Source organism: Podarcis liolepis (genome assembly GCF_965112155.1).
Source record: "Podarcis liolepis genome assembly, chromosome: 12".
Lineage (NCBI taxonomy): Eukaryota > Metazoa > Chordata > Lepidosauria > Squamata > Lacertidae > Podarcis > Podarcis liolepis.
In genome coordinates this window covers 440594-454895 of record NC_139563.1, presented here as the reverse complement: position 1 = coordinate 454895, position 14302 = coordinate 440594, and the positions used below count along the sequence as shown (strand labels likewise).

General features: G+C 55.2%; 1 protein-coding gene across 1 annotated transcript in view; it reads right to left on the bottom strand.

Moving 5' to 3' along the window:
• The window catches only part of KCNH2 (potassium voltage-gated channel subfamily H member 2), an 82563-nt gene extending 79978 nt beyond the window's left edge, over positions 1-2585 (bottom strand). The window contains exon 1 of the mRNA XM_083466659.1: positions 2419-2585. Within this exon, the coding sequence (XP_083322785.1) occupies positions 2419-2494 (76 nt within the window). The 5' untranslated portion in view covers positions 2495-2585. The remainder of the gene's footprint in view (positions 1-2418) is intronic.
• Between the last annotated feature and the right edge of the window lie 11717 nt (positions 2586-14302).

Below are 14302 nucleotides of genomic sequence, written 5' to 3'. Positions count from 1 at the left end.
ATTCCTCTCCAGCCCAGGGTTTTGCAAGAAAGAGGGGCAAGCTCCTTGCGGAAGGATACTCTGCAAATGTTCGAGAGACCCCTCTTCTTCACATGCTCTAGGGCTGAAAACAGGCTATATGCCTGAGACCCCCTGGAACTCCAGCCTGACTTGAGGAAGGGAGTAGCCACAACCCTTGAACCCCAAAATTTGCTAGCTTTAATTTCCATCTGCCCTTTGCCATTTTCATTCAGTGCAGCCAAGTTAATCTGCCTCCCCCGCCTGCAAATCTCAAAATCCCCCCTTTGATGTCCCAGGCCAGCTTTTGCCTTCCACACTGCCATGATGTTTATCCAGCTTTTCCACAACCCAAAGTATTCGGAGATGGTTATCAGGCTCCTGGTTGGAGATGGTTATCAGGCTCCTGGTTGCTCAAGGCGAAGCAGCCCAGTGCCCCAACTGTTTAACCTCCCTCACGCAACGTGCTTTCCAGCGCCTTATCTCTCCCTCCCTGAATCCTCTCCAATTTGTCTGCCTTGGCCTTGAAAGGCAGCTGAGGCCTAAGCGGAGGAGGAGAGCGGGCCGCCCTCCGCTGCCACCACCGCTTGCAAGGAGGAGGACGAGGAGGACGGCAGCGGCAGCAGCTGGCCCCCAAGAAAGAAAACAGACTGCAGCAGCCTTTGCAGAGATGCCACACGGAGAGCCAAGAGGCAGCGGGGTTAAATTACCAGGGGAGAGGGAGGGAAGCAAGGCTGTCCAGGGAAGCCAAAGAACCTCCTCTGGAGGTTTGCACAGAGCAGGCAGCCAGGCATCTGCCAGGAGGGTTGAGATGTGGGGAAGTCCTGCCCTGGGCACAGGTGGGGGAGGGGAGGAAGACCCCCCCCCCAGGCCCAGGAGGAGGCTCTCTCTCATTTCTTAAGGGAATGGCAGATCTAGATGCTATTTTATTGCTGGGCACAAATAGAAAAACAAGCACCGAGCAAAATGTGGATGGGCGGGTAGGATCCAACTCCGTCAGAGCAAGGGGTTTTGCTTGCACAGCGGAATTGCTTTCTTCTTCTTCCTCCCCCAAGGAAAAAAGCACCTCTGAGCCTACCCCCAACGCCGCCGGCCCCTCCAGCCCAGGCCACTGGTCTCTTTCGCCCTGCTCAGCTCAGGATGATGGGCGCAAAAGGAGAGGCAAGTCTCACATCGTTTTCTTCACCCTGAAATGTTCCGAGTTGCCTTAACTCTGGGGAGGACCAGAAAGTGTTGGTGATTCTTCACAACTCAGACGGCTCAAGGTTTCAGAACACCATGAAAATCGCCACACAGAGAGAGAGAGCGCGCATTCTGAGAGGTCACAGGATCACCTCCATCTTTTACCGCCCCCCCCCCAGCTCTGTCCTCCTTAAGATAGCCAGCAGAGGGAAGGCGGCGGGGGGGGGAAGGGTTTGGCCGCTCAGTGGCCCCCTTCCACTCCCTTGGCATCAGCCCAGCGGCTCCCCACCAGCAGACACAAAGACACACACCAGGTTATCAACACTGCACAACTGCGTGTGTGTGCCTGCACGTGCACACAACCCCTTTCCAGATACACAAACACCATGAGGCATGCACACATCCAGGCACCGGAACACTACACAAACGCCCCCACGCTGCCATATGCTCCACGCTGCTGCCGTGCAAAATCCCCGTGGCCAGAGATGGGAATCTGGGTGCCTGCAGTGGCGCTCTGGAGGCCGGCCCTTGCGCTCTTGGTGGGTCCCCCAGCAAGGAGGAAGAGGGACCCCACAGTGGGGAGCGGCCTCTTCCTCCTCCTGCCCTGGGGCCCAGGGACATGCACCCCAAACCACACCGGAAAGAGAGGGAGGGGGTCCCGGGAAGGAGAGCAGACCACTAGGCCTGAGCCCAGGAGTGACTGCAAGGCAGGCAGGCCCCACTCCAAGAGGGGCGGCCGGTCCCTCGCCAGTCCAGGTGGCCAAGCACAGGCCACCTGGTCACCCAGCTGGCAAGCGTCCTGCGGCAAACATGGAGCTGCCCACGTCCCCGGGCAGGTGGACACCCCCAGCAGCAAGGACCCCATTCCCTGGGCAGTTTGGGAGCACAAGAGAGCGGGGGCCCGGCCTCCACCTGCAAGCACCCCTTCACAGGGATGCGCACCCCCAGCCCCAGCCTGTCAGCCTGGCCCACCTCGCAGGGTTGTTGTGAGGAGAACGCAGAGCGGGGGACAGAGGGACAGACATGCAAAATAAATAAATGCATCAATAAACCAATGTACGGCCCACTTCTGACTCCAGAGCACCCAACACACAGACCTGCCTTGAGCTCCCCACATGACCCCCATAATGCGGGAGCACTGACCTCCCCCTTGACCACCCCCAGGCCTCTCTTCACCCCCGCCCAACCGAGCAGCCCCCAATTCCGCTCCGGGACAAGACCCCCTCCACCCCGACTTACTCTGCCCCTCGAACTTGCGGATGATGGTGTCGAGGAAGGTGTTCTGGGGGGCGACGTGCCCGCGCCGGACAGGCATGCTGTCAGCCCATGGGGGTGCCCGGCCTCCCCCGCCCCACGCGCAGCCGGGGCCGTCCGCGGAGTGCGAGGGGCGGCCCAGCGCTGGGGCCCGTCAAGCCGCCAGCCGTCCGGCCTCGGCTGCCCCCAAGCCGCGCCCGGGGCTCGAAGGGGCGCGCTGGGGCCAAGAGGGCCCTTCCGCGCTGCCGACGCGCAGTCCGGCTCCGGGGTGGCGTCGGCGCGGCCGGGCGCTGCTCTCCCGCAGGTGTCGGGGCTCAGGCGTCGGAGGCGGCGGGCAGGGGGCGTCTCCGGGCGGCGCCCAGCCCCATGGGGGCGCCCCGACAGCGGCTGGCCCGGGAGCCCCGCCGGGGCCGAGGGAAGCCGCCGTCCGGCCCGGCGCCCCGCGCGCCTCTCCTGCTGGACGGGACGGGCCCGGCTTGGCTCGGCGGCGGCGGAGGCAGCAGGAGCGCCCTTATTTAGGCAAAGGCGAAGGCAGCGGCGGGAGGGAGCGGAGGAGGGACGGCAGGCGAGGCGGGGGAGGCGGCGGGGCGCCCGCTGGTCTCTCCGGCCGGCTGGCTGCTTCGCCCCGGGGGCGCGTCTCCGCCTTCTGGTCCGCGCAGGCGAGGCTCCGAGCGCGGCGGCGGCGGCGGCGGCGAGGCCGGGCGAGAGATGCGCGGCGGCTCGGCGGCGGCGGAGGGAGAGCCCGGCCGAGGCGGAGCCAGAGCGCGCCGCGCAGCCAATGGAGGCGCCCAGCGCCGCGACGGACGGACCGGGGAGGGTGGAGAGAGGGAGAGAGAGAGAGGCGGCTGGGGAGAGGGGGGAGCGGGGCTGCGCGGGAGCAGCTCCTGCGGGCGCGCAGCCCCGGAACCTCTCGGGAACGTCGAGACGCGGCGAGGCGGGCGAGGGCGCAGAGCCCGGGGAGGCGCGAGATCGGGAGTGCCCGCTCCCTCGGAGACCCCCCTTCAAGGAGGTGCTTCTGCGCTTGGGAGGGGGCGTCCCCCGACCTGAGTCCCAGGGTGGGGGTTCCCCGACCGAGTCCCAGCCCGAGCGGTGCCAGGGAGGAAGGCGGGTTCCCCGCGAGGCGCTGTCCGGGCTCCGGAGCTCGAAGGCCAAGGTCGGAGCTCGTGGCCCCTCCCGGAGCTGGCCTGGGGAGCCGGGTCAGCTCTTTGCTCCTCGCCAGTTGGGGTTGGTGTGTTTGGGGCGGGGGGAATTCACGCCCCACTTGGTAACCTCCATCTTTCGGAAGGGCGCTTCCTGCAGGGCTGCAGCGTTTGACAGAATCCTCATTACCAAACTTAAAACCATGGAGAGACCTGGTCTGAACAAAGACATTGGATTCTTATCTCATTATACATGACTAAGCCATTTCTCACCTTCTCACCCCTTGCCTTTTCCTGGAAGACCTATTGCAGTCGTTAAGAGTCGTCAACAGGCTCATCTCAGCTATCTGCCTATCTCCCATTCCCACCACCCTTCTGAGTAATACCCCTCCCCACCTTCTCACTATATAGAAGGGTCTGGCAACTTCTGTTTCAGTGTATCTGAAGAAGTGTGCATGCACACGAAAGCTCATACCAAGAACTAACTTAGTTGGTCTTTAAGGTGCTACTGGAAGGAATTTTTTTATTTTGACTATGGCAGACCAACACGGCTACCTATCTGCACCTGACAGAATCCTAGCATTGCAGAGTTGGAAGGGACCCCAGGGGTCATCTAGTCCAACCGCTTGCCAGGCAGGAAGTCACAGCTAATCACCGTTGCATCAACCAATTTTGTTATTGTGGTTTAGTCCTTCAGTCATGTCCAACTCTTCATGACCAGAGCACGCCAGGCCATCCTGTCTTCCACTGCCTCCCGCAGTTTGGTCAAACTCATGCTGGTAGCTTCAAGAACACTGTCCCACCATCTCGTCCTTCTCCTTGTGCCCTCCATCTTTCCCAACATCAGGGTCTTTTCCAGGGAGTCTTCTCTTCTCATGAGGTGGCCAAAGTCTTGGAGCCTCAGCTTCAGGATCTGTCCTTCCAGTGAGCACTCAGGGCTGATTTCCTTAAGAATGGAGAAGTCTGATCTTCTTGCAGTCCATGGAACTCTCCAGAGTCTCCTCCAGCACCAGAATTCAAAAGCATCCATTCTTCGGCGATCAGCCTTCTTCATGGTCCAGCTCTCATAGGTTCCGTCAACTGATTGACAACTTTTAGTCAACAAAAAAGAATTCCTCCCTAAACACACATAAACCAGCCAGCAGACATAAAAAATATTTACTGTAGGAAAAAGCACCCCCATTTAGCTGAGAAAATGTGCCCCACAGAGCAGAGTGTGAGGAGCTTTTGATGGAAGAGGGGGCTGGATCAGGCCAAAGGGGTCCTAGCTAGTCCAGCATCCTGTCCTCACGGGGACCAGCCAGAAACCCTAAAGGAAGACCCACATCACAAGGTTTGTTTTCAACCCGCTTGTGGAGACTATCAGAGGTCACAAAGAAAGGAATATACGATAACAACAAGAAGATGAAGAAAACAATAGAGAGAAGATTGGACAGAACTGTGAATACTATCTGGACAGAACTGTGAATATTAAAGCAGCAAGAGAGAGATGTTTGGATCCCTTTCTGAGCTCGAAGTATGGGTACCCCCAACAAAAATTTAAAAAATTTGGCTTTGTAATTTGGAATTAATGTGATTTGATTGGTTTGTTATTAAAAATTATTTGAAAGAAAAAGGAAAACCCACATCAGGATCCGAACTCGCCTCCTGGGGCTTCCAGAGACTGGGACTCAGAAGCATTGCTGCCCCCTACTGTTGAGGCAGAGCATCGCTAGCAGCCACTGACAGCCTTCTCCTGCTCCTGCTTCATTTGTCCAATCCTCTTTTAAAACCATCCAAGTTGGGGGAAGTTCCACCGTTCAGCATCACTGGAAGGTCCAGTCTCTTGAAAGAGGAAGGAAAACGTTTCTTATCCACCTAGAATCATAGAATCATAGAGTTGGAAGAGACCACAAGGGCCATCGAGTCCAACCCCCTGCCAAGCAGGAAACACCATCAGAGCACTCCTGACATATGGTTGTCAAGCCTCTGCTTAAAGACCTCCAAAGTAGGAGACTCCACCACACTCCTTGGCAGCAAATTCCACTGTCGAACAGCTCTTACTGTCAGGAAGTTCTTCCTAATGTTTAGGTGGAATCTTCTTTCTTGTAGTTTGGATCCATTGCTCCGTGTCCGCTTCTCTGGAGCAGCAGAAAACAACCTTTCTCCCTCCTCTATGTGACATCCTTTTATATATTTGAACATGGCTATCATATCACCCCTTAACCTCCTCTTCTCCAGGCTAAACATGCCCAGCTCCCTTAGCCGTTCCTCATAAGGCATCGTTTCCAGGCCTTTGACCATTTTGGTTGCCCTCCTCTGGACACGTTCCAGTTTGTCAGTGTCCTTCTTGAACCGTGGTGCCCAGAACTGGACACAGTACTCCAGGTGAGGTCTGACCAGAGCAGAATACAGTGGCACTATTACTTCCCTTGATCTAGATGCTATACTCCTATTGATGCAGTCCAGAATTGCATTGGCTTTTTTAGCTGCCGCGTCACACTGTTGGCTCATGTCAAGTTTGTGGTCAACCAAGACTCCTAGATCCTTTTCACATGTACTGCTCTCAAGTCAGGTGTCACCCATCTTGTATTTGTGCCTCTCATTTTTTTTGCCCAAGTCCTCCGTCCTGTCTCTTCTTCCTCCCCAACGCTGCAACCTTTTTCCATAGGGGAGTCGCTCAACCCCTTGATCATTTTGGTTGTCCATTTCTTGACCTTTTCTAACCGGAATGTCCTGTTTTAGGTGAGTGAACAAGAATTATACACAATATTCAAATGCGGTTTCATCATAGATTTGTATAACAGCATTATACAGTTTTATTAGCATTATCTCAGTGACTGAACTATAAATCCCAGCAGCCCAGGAACATGGCCAGTTGCCAGGAATGATGGGAGTTGTAGTTCCAGATGACCTGGAAGGCTCCCCCCGCCTCCTCTGGGGCCACCATCTCTGGTCTTCCCTGGGGATGCCAGCCTGCCACTCTGCCCAGGGCATCATCTGGGCCCCAACACCTTGGGCTTCCGGCTTCTGAATGCATCTCCACTGATGCAGATGGACTCAAATGATGGGTTGACTTTGCCATAAATGAATACTGTATGTACCTTTGCATGTACTCCGTTCATAGGCATTAAGTCTAAACTGTCCCTTTGCGATACTGAATCCACTCTATGTTCATTGAATTGTGGATCCTGCAGAGGCTGAAGGAGCAGCATTCCTTCCTGCCCCCCCTTTCTCGCCCCTATCTGGGTGGGTGGAAGAGACACTTGCTTGCATCCCTCTCCCACCTGGGAGCCTTTCTCTGCCGCCAGGTCTCCTCTTGGCTCACATCCAGGGAAGCACCTGGAACCTGCCGGGTTCTGGGCTCCCTCCTCCTCCTCCTTCCCCTCTGAAGTCTGGGCCCAGAGGCTCCCGGCTTCTCTCTCCAAGCCGCCCTCTGTCCCTCTGCTCCACCTCAAAGGGCGCAGAGGCTGGTGGTATTTTAGGACTTGGAAGGAGCGCCGGGTCCCCTGAGAGCCGCCCAGGGCAAAATGTCAGAAGTGCTCACAAGAAACAAGCCAGAGGAGAGAGGAAGGGAGAAAACAGGAGGATGCTGCCTTTGCCACAGCAGGGAGTCCAGGTGAGGCGCTCCAAGGTCCTGCTCACCTGCCAGCATTTCTGCCCCTCCTGGCCTTGCCACGGAGCCCAGCAGCAGCTCCAAACAGCAACAGCGGGCAGCCTGGCATCAGAAGGAGAACTGCAAATGCAGCCCAGTAGTGGAAACAACAGCTGAGCAGCAGGCAGGCAGGCAGGCAGCCTCCCTGGGTGACTCTCCCACCTCCCTAGGACGGAGCTTATCTGGGGGCCACTGGGAACCAGTAGCTGACGGGGAGCTCCCTCCATCACCTCAAGGCTTTGGCTTCAGCCAGAAATCCAGAGCCAATCTCAAGAGCGAAAAACAAGTAGGTTATCCAGCCAGTCTCAGTTGACCTTCCTTCCTGAGCGTAAGAAGAGCCTGGCTGCTGGATCAGGCCCAGGCCCATCTGGTCCAGCATCCTCTTCTCGCAGGGGCCAACCAACAGGATCCTAGCACAAGAGCAGCGCTCCCATCCTGTAATTTGCAGCCACTGGTATTTTCCAAAGGCATTTTGCCTCTGACAGTGGAGCCGTAGACAGCCAGCCTCTCCTCTCCCCTCTTTCAGCCTTGTCTGAATTCAGGTGGATTCCCTTTCCCAGCCCTGCCCTGGGCCTCCTTTTCAGCCTGGGATGCCAGCAGGGACTGGCTCTTGCCTTGGCCACCTGCAGGCCTGGCTCCATTTCCTCTCATACAAAGAGGGACGTTGCAATCAAGGGAACCTCAGGTTTTCCCAGGAGCAGCTCCTGTGAGATGGTGGGATTCGTCTGAGTCACTTCCCAGGAGGCATCCCAAACAGACAGACAACACACAGAAGCACCTGCACATATTAAACAGTTAAAAGAGTTGCAGGAATAGATATTGACAGAGATGATACAGTTATGCACACACATGTTTCATCATAAAATCCAATCCATTATGCATATCAGCCAAAATACTAATCTCTGATACAGAGCTTGTCTTCAGCCAGGCCTCAGACATAAAACCTGTAATAACAACAATAAAGAATAGACTTCCCCTGTGCATGTGAAGAGTTCATTTCCTTCCATGGGGGTGAACTCTGGAGGAATACCTATGTGAGTCCATTGCAGCAACTGTAATTGCCCTGAGGCACCTTAAAGACGGCCGGATTTATGGCATCGTGAATGTATCTCGGCAAGAGCTATTTCATAAGATGCTGCCCTTGCTTCTGTAAGCTCACGGGGCCCCCATAAATCTGCTCTTCTCTAAGGTGTCGCTTAGTTCATTTTCCCTCCCACATCGGGTGTGTGTGTGTGTGTGTGTGTGTGGCTCCACACATCTGAGACGGGAGTCAAGAACTGTGTGCAGAATCCTAGTTTGCCCTGGGAACGGCAGAGCCACACAACCAGTCTGCTACGGGGGCGAAAGCTGCTGTGGCTGCTGTGTGCCCAGCTGTCTCTGGGAGGTGTCGGGGTTCAGAACAAGGGGGTTCCCTGCAAAGCCGCTCAGGCCTGCTCCATGGAAATGGTATTCTGAGGTAGAAGAGGGCCGGACAGAGGCTGGTTGGAGTAGCTGGACACTGGAAAGGGCTAATTTCCTTCATGAGCATCAATCACCCCCTGGGTGAGGTAATCACAGGTGCCAGGTCAAGTGCGCCAGTTGCCGTGGTAACGGCTCACAGCCCTGACGAGAGCTGTGATTGATGGGTGTCGGTTGTGTTGTGTTCTGTCTTGGTTAGTTGGTGTTAGTCAGAGCAACAGTGATTCTCTATATCTCTAAATATCTGTATCAGAAAAGCCTACATGCTGGCACTTGTCTTTCTGTGCACAACTTCATCCCAAGCTGCTCACCCAGCCTGCTACTTCTACAGCAGCAAAGATTTGGACCTCACTCTGCTTCTGTGTGGCGACTGGTGCTGTGAAGAGGATCTGCACTTCCATGGCATGTACATCTTATATCGGAGCCCCAACACTTCTGCTGGAGGGACACCACTTACCAGAGCAGACAGACTTGGCAGCAAGTTCTGCTTAATTCATCAGGACTTCATAAAATGAAAAATTGTAGAGCTGGAAGGGTCCCCAAGGGTCATCTAGTCCAACCCCCTGCAATGCAGGAATCACTGGTTTGCTCCTGGATAAACACAGATTGTGGAGGTAGCGCTCCACTTTGCGAAGGCAAACCTCGCACCAGGCATGCAACAGTATGTCAAGAAGAAGAAGAAGAGTTTGGATCTGATATCCCGCTTTATCGCTACCCCAAGGAGTCTCAAAGCTGCTCACAATCTCCTTTCCCTTCCTCTCCCACAAGGTGAGTGGGGCTGAGAGACTTCAGAGAAGTGTGACTGGCCCAAGGTCACCCAGCAGCTGCAGGTGGAGGAGCGGAGACACGAACCCGGTTCCCCAGATTGCAAGACTACCGCTCTTAACCACTACACCACACTGGCTCTCAAGGAGCGTTGCACCTGCTTTCCCTGACCTTTTGCCTTCTTGGTTTCCCCCCTGACCATTTGTCCTCTTACAAATTGTTGGCTAGACATATCGCTTGGCTGGAGCATGACCAGGGACGCAGACATAAGCAAGTATCAGGGGGAAACATTTCAGGGAAACACCTGCTGACATGTGTATTTGCTAACGCTGGAAATGTGCGTAGATGGAAATACGTTAAGTTCAGGGTGGTTTCACTACTGTTTCCAATTGTTAACTTCTACTAATAAAAGGAGCCTCGGCAGAGCTAGTCGGCAGCTTGTTGGAGCATCCTTGCCAGCGTGCTTCTGCATTCAACCTCCCGTCGTCTCCGTTATTCTACAAGATATAAGGCAAGCCTGTTAGAACCAAGTTGTTCTTCCTGTGACCAGAAGGATGTTCCTGTGCAGCAGATACGGAGGGTTCCAGTTCCACCCAGTGGTTTCCTCCAGGGGGCTACTGGGTGCCCACTGCCATTGCAGTCACTTCTTGAAGTGGGCATCGTGGCTGCCCCTGTGCCCAGCCACCCTCAGACCCCAGCTCTCAAGCCTCCTCCTCTGCTTTGCAGTCCTGCTGCCTCATCGCCATTGATAGGGACTCCCCAGGGTCATAGAAGCATAGAGTTGGAAGGGACAACAAGGGTCATCTAGTCCAACCCCCTGCAATGCAGGAATTGTTTGCCCAGTGTGGAGCTCAAGGGAAATAATAGTCCCACTCTATTCCGCCTTGGTCAGACCCCACCTGGAGTCCTGTGTCCAGTTCTGTGTCCAGTTCTTGGTCAGACCACACCTGGAGTCCTGTGTCCAGTTCTGGGTGCCACAATTTATGAAGAATATTGGCAATCTGGAATGTGTGCAGAGGAAGGAGACCAAGATGATCATGGGTCTGGAAAGCAAGCCTTATGAGGAACGGTTGAAGGAGCTGGATATGCTTAGTCTGCTCCAGAGAGTAGGACTTGAGCCAATGGACTCAAGTTACAAGAAAGGAGACCCCAGCTAAACATCAGGAAGGACTTTCCAACAGTAGGAGCCATTCAACCGTGGAACTGATTCTCTTGGAAGGTAGTGGAGTCTCTTTCCTTGGAGGTTTTTAAGCAGAGGTTGGATGGCCATTGGTCATGGCTGCTTGAGCTGAGATCCCTGCAATGCAGGGGGTTGGGCTAGATGACCCTTGGGATCCCTTCCAACTCTACAATTCTAGGATTCTAAGTGCCATGAGACCTGCTTCTCCTCTATGTGTACCCCATGTTCTTAGTGGTCCACATGGTCCAGCACTGTCTCCTCCTTGGATTTGGGGTCTGGAAAGGCAGGTGCCTTCCCCAAGCCCGGCCACCACTGCCTCCTTTGCACCCTTCCTAGATGCTGTTGGGTTCCTGAGAAGCATCTGGGGGAGAAGATGCTGACTCACCTTCCAGCTTTTCTCCTGGAAAGCAATCAAGGGAAGTTTGCTGACCTGCCTGGATGGATCAGCAATCCCTAATGGAAGGAGTTTGCTGACTGACACGCTTGGCTGAGAGAGGCTTTGTGCAGCTGATCCAGAACGCGGGAAAGGCAGAGGAGGGGGGAGGCTGGGAAAGGCAGAAGAAGTTCACACCAACAAAACCTCCTGCAAATGACGATTCACTTTGCACAGGGAGTCAGCTGGTCTTCTGCTGCCCCAGAGGGGAAGCCCCAAACAAAGAAAAGAGATTCCAACTAAACATTAGGAAGAACTTTCTGATGGCCAGAGCTGTTTGACCGTGGAATGAACTCTCTCAGAAGGTGGTGGTCTCCTCTTCCTTGGAGGTCTTGAAGCAGAGGTTGGGTGGGCATCTGTCGAAGATGCTTTAGCGAAGATTCCTGCATTGCGGGAGGTTGAATTTGATGACCCTTGCGCTATGATTCCATGATATTTAGATAGCCAGGCGTTGCAAAATGCTCTTGGCCCCATATTATCACGCCTGAAGTCCTCCCTTTCCATTGGGGTCTAGCATTGTGTAAGCAGCTCAGATTTAAATACACCTGGTAGGGGATTTGCTTTTGATACGTAGTTCTCTGTGCCCAGCTTTCCCTTTCATTCAGGTTATATAATACTGGTATTTACCTTAATACTTTCAGCTGGGATACTCTCCGGCCCTGCCTGCCCTTAGATATTTTCTGTCTCCTTTGAAATCTTGCATGATGCACAATGTCCAATGCTGTGGAGACTCTTCTGTGTGTGTCCTGGGCTCCCTAGCTGCCTTCTGCTGGCTGAGATAGTTGCTGATAAGGCAAAGCTCTGCAAAGAGAATCAGCTCTGCCTCTTTGCCCTCTCTCTCTAGCAACCTTTCCTAGAGGACCCTGCTGTCCTCCTTTCAACCTTCACCCAATCCAAACAGCAGCACAAAGCTTCTCTTTTCCAAGAAACAATCTGTTGCCGTCCGTTTCCTGAGAACCTGGTCAGCGCTTTTGGTTTCTGGGCTGCTGGGCTACTTTGGATTTCTATTCTTAGCTGCCATCTCCCTGCTTTCGCACCCGCCTCCAAAGCAGGTCAAGGCCAGCGGCTTCCCCAAGCTCTTCACCTCATCACACGAAGGCACCATACAGACACCCTTCTCTTTGTAGTCTGCCTTTCCATAGGAAAAACCACGCTCAAGACAGCTTACAACATGAAAGAAATTACACAATTCAACGCATAACAGAAGTGGTCATAAACAATAAACAAAACCTCCAAAAGGCACACAATCAAATTGAAAAATTTCAACATAAATCATAATAAATATATAACAAAATTGGTATCCATAACAGCAGCAACACCCCCTCAACATCCCCCCCCCCAGCAATCCCCCAGCCCAAGAGTCTCTTCAGCAGCCTGAGCCTTTGCAGCTGGAGTCAGTCCTTCAGTCTGGGCCCCGCCCTCCCAGGCCAGGTAGGAAAGGGCTTGCAAGGCAGGGAGCAGGTCTTCCAGGACTCCCAGCCAAGGTGCTAGCTGGCCTCCTTGGATTGTATCCTTGTTCTCCTACATTATTGTTCTGTCATTGCCTTTCTAGGCTTTCCAAGCCTTGTAACGTTTGCAGAAGCCCCACCACCAAATCTGAACAAGCTGCACTCTCAGTAAGAGGGGGCTCAGGCAGCTCTCTAAACCTCATGTGGACTAGCTGGATGGGCAAACAATGGAGACAACGGAGGAGGGCACCTTCGGGGTGAAGTCAAACTGCTGGGAGGTTACAGTGCCTGCCATTGGCTGTAGAGACCAATGCAAGAGAGACGTGATTTAAATACATAAATTGAGGATGGAGGAACATAGGAATATAAAAACACGAGAAGAGGCTGCGGGATCAAGTCAGGGACCCATCAGGTCCAGCAGTCTGTTCTGACAGTGGCCAGCCAGGAGCCTGTGGGAAACCAGCAAGCAGGGTCTGAGCTCCAGAGGCCTCTGCCCTCCGGAGGTTCCAGCAGCTGGGACTCGGAAGCGTTGCTGTCTCTGACTGTGGAGCACAGAGCACAGCCATCCTGCCAGGAGCTGCCAATAGCCCGTGAATTTGTCCAATCCTCTTCTAAAGCCACCCAAGTTGATGGCCACCCTTGCCTCTTGTGGGAGGGAGTTCCACAGTTTAACTGCACTGGTGAAGAAGGACTTACTTTAATCCACCCTCAATCTTCCAACATGCAGTTTCATTGGAGGTCCTCGAGTTATGGGAGGAGGAGGAGAAACTCTTCTCTGTCCACTTTCTCATGTTAGGCACAATTTTGTAAAGTCTATCACGCTGAGATTCCTGTGTTGCAGGGATTGGACTAGATGACCCTTGGGGTCCCTTCCAGCTCTCTGGTTCTCTGAGTCTATTATTTCTCCCCGAAAAAGTCCCGAAGGCTGCAACGCTTCTTCATAGGGGAGTCGCTCCGCCCCCTATGAACTTTCTGAACTTTCCCCAACTCTGCCATGTCCTGTTTGAGGTGAGTCCGGCCCTTGCCCCCCTGGAGCTGGGGCTCAGCCTCTCCCAGGGATCGACCCCTTCACCCTTCCCCCGCCCCAAGCCCCTCTCCTCCTCCCGCCTTGCCTGCTTTGTCTACCAGCCCAGCGCGGCTCTCACGGCCCAGTCGGGCTGCCTCTTGCCTTCGCCTTCGCTCGACTCGGAGCTGCCTCTCGGGATCACCCCCGGGCTGGCCAGGGGGGCGTCCGGGGGTCCTCAAGCCAGGAGGCCCGGGACGCCCAGGATCAGGAGGCGAGAAGGGTCGACGCCCGTGGAAAGCTCGACTCTGGAGAGCGCGCCTCTGAGGACGCGCAGAGTGCCTTCCGCCCAGGTGCCGGCGAGCCGAAGTGGCGCCTGGATCCCGGCCCCGCGCCTCTCTCCAAGGTGCTGAAAGGCGGCCGGGCCGGCGAGCCGGGGGGCGGGGGGCGGAGGCCGGGCGCGGCGCCTTCTGCCCGGGTCTGGAGCCCCGCCGGCGTCGGAAAGGGTCCCAGCTCCGGCACGAAGCCTCCGCTCGGGACCCGGAGGGCTGGTGGGTCGGGGGTGTCCCTTTCCTCTGAGCTCGGCTGACCGACGCACGGATGTAGAGATGCCCTCTCAGGACGGAGGGACTCCCAGTCCCGCTCCATTGGCAGCCACCGACCCACCTCGCAGGGATGTTGTGAGGATATATGCGGGGGAGAGAAGCATGTGAACCGCCACGAGTTCCTCGGTGGGAGCAGGCAGCATATAAATGGAATGGGATTTTTTAAACCCCATAACTCAGGCCCCACCCCAAATAGAAGAGCAG